The 7808-nt window shown below is 24.3% G+C and overlaps 1 protein-coding gene across 2 annotated transcripts in view; it reads left to right on the top strand.

The window, feature by feature from the left end:
• The first annotated feature begins 813 nt into the window (after positions 1 to 813).
• Positions 814 to 7808, top strand: part of LOC145842010 (C2 domain-containing protein 3-like) — a 30195-nt gene continuing 23200 nt past the window's right edge. For both annotated transcript variants that reach the window (XM_082949355.1, XM_082949354.1), the window contains exons 1-9: positions 814 to 871; positions 1210 to 1387; positions 2651 to 2810; positions 3873 to 4039; positions 4550 to 4618; positions 4991 to 5109; positions 5268 to 5375; positions 7516 to 7562; positions 7714 to 7770. In XM_082949355.1, the coding sequence (XP_082805481.1) occupies positions 856 to 871; positions 1210 to 1387; positions 2651 to 2810; positions 3873 to 4039; positions 4550 to 4618; positions 4991 to 5109; positions 5268 to 5375; positions 7516 to 7562; positions 7714 to 7770 (921 nt within the window). In that variant the 5' untranslated portion in view covers positions 814 to 855. The remainder of the gene's footprint in view (positions 872 to 1209; positions 1388 to 2650; positions 2811 to 3872; positions 4040 to 4549; positions 4619 to 4990; positions 5110 to 5267; positions 5376 to 7515; positions 7563 to 7713; positions 7771 to 7808) is intronic.

Raw genomic sequence — 7808 nt, 5'->3', positions numbered from 1 at the left:
GAAATAAACTTTATAGTTTTTTTTCGAAAAAATAAAAAAATAAACTTATTTTTTTATTTGAAAATTTCTCTTTATTTGAATAAAAATATTTTGTTACGTTTATTAAAAATTTAAAACTTATTCCAAAGATTAAAACGTGTTTTGCAAGTGAGAAAAGTCTTTTAAGGTCATTATAAAAGAAATATAAAATAAAATAGTTTATTAAGGTCTACAAATTGTGTAATAAGTTAATTAAACTTCATCTTTATTGCTTACTGTGTTGACGAACATAGATCTTTAAACAGTCTATCATTTGCTGCCACCACAAATCTAGTTGTTTTTAATTTAATTATATATTATAATTGTTTTTGGATATTTACATTTATTGTTTTAAGTTTTTGTTTATTAACATTTCTAAAATCTATAGATTTATTTTCTTTATTTTTAGATAGTTTTACTACACAATGTTTATACAAAAGTTTAGGTCAAGAAATTAAAATTTTTATGATCAATAATTACCATTTTGACAATAAAAGATTAATTAAGAAAAAAAAAATTAACAAAACAATGTTATACATGCTTGAACTAAATCAAACGAGATCATCAGTTGAATAAAATCTGTAAAAATTCAAAGTTATTTAAAGAAGTTCCCCATCTTTAAATAAAAGAAACAAATTAATATATTCATGTGTACTTTTTAATAAGTTTTATTTTAAAACTTCAGAACATTTAATAAATACATCCCTATTTCAAATTGTACAAGTTTTATATCGTCATTATTTTAAGTAACTAATAATTATTTGTTTTAATTATTATAACTTTTAGGTATTATGATATAGGTGTGATCAATTGAGTATTTATTGTGGAATAGTTACAATGAAAAAACATATAGGTTTTTGCTTATTTTACGTTTTAACTAAAGTATTTTGCTTAAAATACTAACTTTCTTGTTAAAAGCTTATACTTACAAATTTTTCTTTGTAAAACATGTTGATGTGTCAGTTTGTTTTTGTAAATTAAAACTTTATTGAATACTAAAAGCAATATTTTTATAGTAATAAAATTACATTATCTACTAATACTTTGTTATTTTAATTAGTTTCTTTTATAAAAAATTCTTTCAAGTTACTTAATTTTGAGTTAGAATATTTAATCTCTTTTAAGTTTACCAGTAAATAAATGTTGTAATCTATATAATTTCATGTTTATGATTTATGCCTTTTTTTGCAGTTAAGACTGAGGATGTTGTGCCATCAACTGATTTACCTCCTCTTGTGCAAGGGGAACTTCAATGTTTTTTGCATGTGGTAGTTGCGCCTATCAATTGGTTATTAAACAAACAATTAAGCCCTTCTATTATTCGGCTTTGTTGGTGGGGAGAAGATTCTTCTAATGGAACTTTGTTTAGGTATTCAAGAATTGTTTCTTTTGGATAAGGGTATGTACATACAAAAAGTCTAATTCACGTAGAGAGATATTTTAAGTTTTTTATTTACTAATTATAGTTATGTTGCTACATGGTCCATATTCCGCCTACCAATCAAAAATACCTTATTGTGAATAATGTAAGCTTTTCTGTAATATATACTTACTTAAACATTTAACTCAGTTTTAAGTAAATATTAGTGATTATTTACCGACTATTTCATTAAAAGTTCACTTTTAAAGATAGTTTATTATAATTTTTTGATTTTAATTTCAAAACTTTTTGTCCCACAAAGGACATTTTAGAGTAACTTTGTAAATTACTAGTAGAATGATACCAACCCATATCTAAAGTATTTGAAAAATATTGTTAAAAAGTTTTAAGTTTTAAACTTATAAACAAAGTTTTATTTGGTTAGAATCTCATTTCTGTTGAATACAACTGTTCATATAAGGAAAATTGACATACCAAAAACTAAAATATGACAAACTGAGTTTTTACTACTTAGTTGTTGTAACCTTTGTTTGCGAGTTTATTTAAAAAAACTAAAATAGCAGACTTGGACTTACAACAGTATATACAAGTTTAATTGTAAAATTATTTAAACCAACACTAAATTGAACTGCACAACCATCATAACAATCTACAAGATATTCTGCGACTTGGTTCTGTCCAATTTGTTTGTTATAACATTAACTAGTTTTTTGCTATAAAATTTCTAATCCATTACCACCCACCCTTAGTCTATTGTTTTCAATCTAATATCAATAACAAATAAGTTTTTGTCTTAACCCTACACACTTAATAATACCATAAACTTTGTCATTTAAATGTAATTTATTAAGACACCATCTGCAAAAGAGTCATAAGTGAAAAATAGTTATTCAAGTTAATATAGATTTCATTAAATTTTTAAAGTTAATCAGGAAAAATTATGAATAGTTTGACTAGTTTAAAGTTACTTAATAATTTTTACACTGTATAGTATTTATACATCACTTTTTTATGTTACATATCAAATACATATCAAAATACATACATGATTTTTTGATAATTAGTATTTAAACTTATACTAATAATTTTCATTATAAAATTTTTAAAATTAGACTAGTTTTTTTACATACATTATATTTTTGTTTTAAGTTTAGATGTAAGAAAACATATGTTAGTGTTTCTGATTTACTTTGCAGTAAAAATATTTATGTTTAGCATTTTGTTTCTTAACTGTTTTAAAATATATTTTAGACCAGAATTATGTTCGGAAAAAAATGTTTCAATTCAATCTCGAGCAAAGTTTTCAATACGTTCAGGTTTTCAACAAACATCTTCATATTTCAATGATGTTGAAAATATAAATTTTGAAGTATTGAATGGTCATAATTCTTCTCATGTGGCTTTTGTAAATGTTAGTTCATTTAAGAAAAGTATAAGTCTTTAAGCGTTAAAAAAGGATATTATTTATTTCTTTATGTAAATACGTTTTTATATAAATAAATTGATAAAATTAGTAGTATACTAAATATTTTACCCAATTCATATAGTTTGTAAATACTGAAATTCGAAACTATAAAAAACCATTTTCATTTAAAATCACTATATTTTTATTTTAAAGAATTTATGTAATACTTAGAGTTTCTCAACTTAAACTCAATTCTTTGTATAACTAAAATATTTTTTATAGTGTTGGGGTGGTTGGTATAGCAGATTTTTTGTTCATGTTGTCAACTTTGCATGTGTGTGTTCAGGGTTTTGGCTCTATTTTAAAGTATCTCAAAAAAAATCACAACATGTACCCAAAAATACTGACTTGACTCCACAAATATTACTTACATTTTCTATAAAAAAATCTTATGTACCTTAATGTTTTACCAGTAAACTTTATCGTTTTCACATCAAATTATGGCTAATATCTACTTATTTTTAGAAAAACACATTCTGCTCTAGTTTATTTTAGAGTTAAAACTTAAAAAAAAAATTAAATTATGTTTATTTGCATTAACTATATTAAGATCAAGTTTTTTTTTCCATTTATATTCTTTTATTCGATAAAATTTCATGAATATTTTTTATTAAAGTATAAATTTCAATTCAAGTTTCAATAAAACTGTATAAGAAATAAATTGTGTCTAGGACATGAATAGTGTTTTACTACTATCATAGTCAAAAAAGGAAAGTATGAAGTTTTTTGTGATCAAATCTTTTATTTTTGGGTGTTGAAATCGAAATTTAACCTTTTTTTCTGATTCTTATTAGTAAAGCCAAAACACATTGGATTCCAACACATACAGCAAGTATGACCAAAGTATTGCTTACCCATATGTTTATGATATAAGAAATATTTAAAAATTGCGTGTCATCTTAACATTTTTAATAAAATACTTTCTTTAGTTTGCAAAGTTTGGACTTGATTAATTTTTATTTAATTCTTAATAAGTCTGATAAGTATAATAGTTTATTGTAATTTCAGGTTCCTAATATTCGAAATCTAACTTTAGAAAATCCTGTTTATGGAAATTACGATGTTTGTACCCAAACAGGGAAAATTCTAGGAAATGTTTATATTTCGTTCAAATATGTAAGTATTAAGGAAATTTGTAGTCAAAAAACTAAAGAGAAAACAAAGGTAGAAAAAAAGTAGGTTTCAGCATTGTTACTTATTGTTCTCAAAGTTAATTTGGAAGTTTGTGTTTCTTAAAAAAAACTAAATTTTAAATTTTGTTTAAATTATTAGTAATAAATGTTATAACTTTTTGTTTTTTAAAGTATACATTTAGTATTTAAAAAAACTTATTTGCAACTGAATTTTTCTGGAAGTGTATTCCTAGTTCCTAACCCGAATATGTACTGTTTATGTTTGAAAACCATAAAAAGTCTTATCATTTAATCACTTAAAAGAGATTTTTCGTTTATTTAAAACATTTAATATCAAGCTGAAAAATATTTGTAGAGAGATTTATCATGTACTTATCTAAATCAATCATTTTTATAAACGTATACTACTATTATACTTGTAGCAAGCTTTTTTATAACATATGAAATGTGTATAAAATCAAAGTTAATAGTATAGAATAGTAAGTGAAATATATAAATTGCACATAGAAATTTATTTGATTAGTTTTAATTTATTTTAAATTATTTATCAAGGAAAAAACAACCAAGTTCTTTAAAGAGTACCAGAAAAACATCCAGATCCAGAAGCTCAAGCAAAAATAGGTTAGTTGTCTAGACTTTCCGGCCGAATTTTTGAATTCAAGTAAAACTTGGTGTGTTGTTAGTTTTATATGATTTTAATTTAAAGTTTATATTAGTTCAAGACATTTCAACTTTTTTACAACAGCTTATAGTAACCTTATTAGGGTAGTTTTTGAAAAAGTAAATTATGTTTTTTAAATGGAAACTAACTTAGAAACTACATTAATTTTTTATAAAAACTTAATTTTCTTTTTAACTAAAATAAAAACATTTTTGAAAAATAAATAATTTAACTACACTTTCTTGCAAAAGTTTAAAAACTGTTCATCTTTCTAAATTCTTAAAAACTTTTTATCTTTTTCATACTTTTAAAATACGAAAGCAAAACTTTAGAGGTAAGCAGAGAACTTCGAGTACAACAAGTTCAGTCGAAAACAGAAAGAATAAGTCCTTAAGAAAAAGAAGTCGGTCGAATGATTCTAAGTTTTCTTTGCAAAGCTCATTTCAAAAAAGTAAGCTATTAAAAGGGTCGCGTGTCTAAGCTTTCAAAAACAATTTTTGTTGTTTTGTGTCTAGAATAAAGTTTAGGAAACTTAAGATACTATCGAAATTTTTGTTTAGTGCCTACTTCAATAAGTTCTACAGTAAATCTTCGATATATTATTTTAAGGTACTTCATCGAAAAGAGCAGATGATAAACACATTTCAACCCCTAGAGGGGTTGACAAGCAATTGGAGCTTGAGGGTCATGACTTATATAACATAGAACATAATTTCGGTTAGTTAGCTCTATAGCAATTTTATATGGTATTTAAATTACACTGGATTGTGGCGAATGACTACTAACAACAGCCCCTACAACAAACTACGACCCTGATTTCGTTTATACAAGTACTCACGAAATAGGTAAATAACAAAGAACACTTTATATTATCAAACCAAACGATTTAGCCTTGATGAATCTGTTTGTTTGTACAATCAGCAACAAAGAAACGCAACTTAACGAACACAAACCAATAAAATAGTAATCATAAATTTCAGTCGAATGTATAGCTGTTATTATTTTCCCGACCATGCAATTAGCATCAGACTCTATAGCCATTCATAGCCATTCTAGTTACGTATGAATGTGTCTTAAGTTTGTAGATTAGATCTTTTGAAAGTTATTGTCCTAGATCGTTTTTAAACCTAACTTAAAAATCAAACAATTTTAGTTATATTTAAAGTTAGTTCGTTCATCTTTTTAGCGGTTCACATCTTTTATCATTTGCGATAATTTTATACTCGATCATATTACACTTGATCCTTTTTTATATTTTGCTTTATATGCAACAAATCACTTACTATGTAAATTCAAGATATAGTTTTCTAACTGTATAAAAAAATAATTATGTTTACTACAATTTTTTACAACTGAGAGATGTACATAAGCTTCATAAAATGATGGATTATTATTTGTTTAAAATTTTTGTATTTTGTAATCTCCTAATAATCAATGTAAAACTTCGAATAAAAAAAAGCAGAATAAGTCGAATTGTTATATAGTTTTGTCATAAATAAAATTATTAAGTCAGCAAAATAAATATACTATACCAGTGTAGTATCATAAGACTACAAATTATTTTGTAAATTGAAATAAATAAAATACAAAAGAATGTATAAATAAAATATTTATCTAAATTTAAACTAGTATTTTATATTCGAAAGTATGTTTACGTGTCTTAACTCAAAAAATATTTTTATACAACTTTTATGGACAACTAATATTATATTTAACAAGTGTAATGCATTACCAACTGATTATTTTTGTGCTTTAAATTTTTACAACGTTAACATTTTTCAAATTTTAATACTGTTGTTAGTTATATACTATAATTTATTATATATTATTTATTATTGTGACTATGGTTTATAGATCAGTGTTTTAATCAATGTGCAATTCTTAGGTACTAGTTGTTAAACATTCTAACCTAAATACGTACACAAGTAGTTTTGATACATAACTAAGTAAGTTAATTTATGTTCTATTGTTCTTCAACATATGATAGTTTACAAGTAATTTATAGATTTTACGAACTTTTTAAAATTCTCATTTATAAGCAGTCTTTCGTTGATGATGTTTATTGTAATCATAAGTTAGCTTTTACTTCTCATGAATATCGACAACTAACTTCTCCAAGTTGCGCTTGATAACATGCAGAAATAGCATAAAAAGTGCTTGATTCTTAACAATGCAAAAGTCATTAATGCGTAGGAAAAAATTAAACAAAATACACTTAATAATTTACTAATATTTATAATTTATCATGGTATATCTATTTTGTGTTATATGTATTTTTGATGGCACGCTAGTCATGACAGGTTTAGGATAATAGCGGTTTCTTATTAGTATCATTTATGTGTGTAAAGTTTTTACATTTGAATTAAAGGCAATCATAGTAACATTATCGCTGACCTAAGTATCACAAATAAGCTATAATGTTTAAATTTCTAGCTTTGCGTAAGTTAACTTTGAATATATTTATTACTTTTTTGGTTCATTTATAGTAACTTTATAAAAATAGTTCTTAAAAAGGCCATATGGATTTTTGTTTAATGATGTATGCTAAGCCCTCAAGAACAATTTAACAGTAAGGATGTTGCAATGTCTTTAATTATCCTAGTCATGCTAAACTTTTAGTTTTGTATTTTTTACCTGTATCTGGCACTAGGATAATGTAAAGATTATTTCATAAACATCCGCCTAATAAGAAACTAAGTAAATACACTTATATAATACACAAAAAAGTTGTTTTACTATTTTTCCTACTAGGTTGTTTAGGAAATTCTTAATGTAATTTTTTTGTAATCTGGTATAAATTTTAATTACCAATAATCAGTTCAGTAAAGTTCAACTAAAGTTAGTATGTAATTTTCAGGTGATACTGAAGATAAAGAAAAAATCAAATCATCCCCACCCATCGAGGTAAGTAAAATTGTTTGTTGTAGCAATTCAAAACTCTTTATTTTACTCAATATATTGTGCCAAAATTTTTTAAAATTAAAACTTTTTAAATTCAAATGTTACTATTTTAAAACGCATAAAATGGCTTATACATTTTTGTTTCTTTTAATAGAAATCACCACCAAGTTCAAAATCGAAACTTGAAGAAGAGTCACATATGGTAAGAGAGGTAAGTAAAGTTTTTTGTCATATCAATTCAAAATTATT

The sequence above is a fragment of the Thalia democratica genome, chromosome 8, assembly GCF_965202585.1.
Source record: "Thalia democratica chromosome 8, ktThaDemo2.hap1.1, whole genome shotgun sequence".
NCBI lineage: Eukaryota > Metazoa > Chordata > Thaliacea > Salpida > Salpidae > Thalia > Thalia democratica.
The sequence above is the reverse complement of the archived record's forward strand: the minus strand, read 5'-3'. Positions and strand labels throughout refer to the sequence as shown.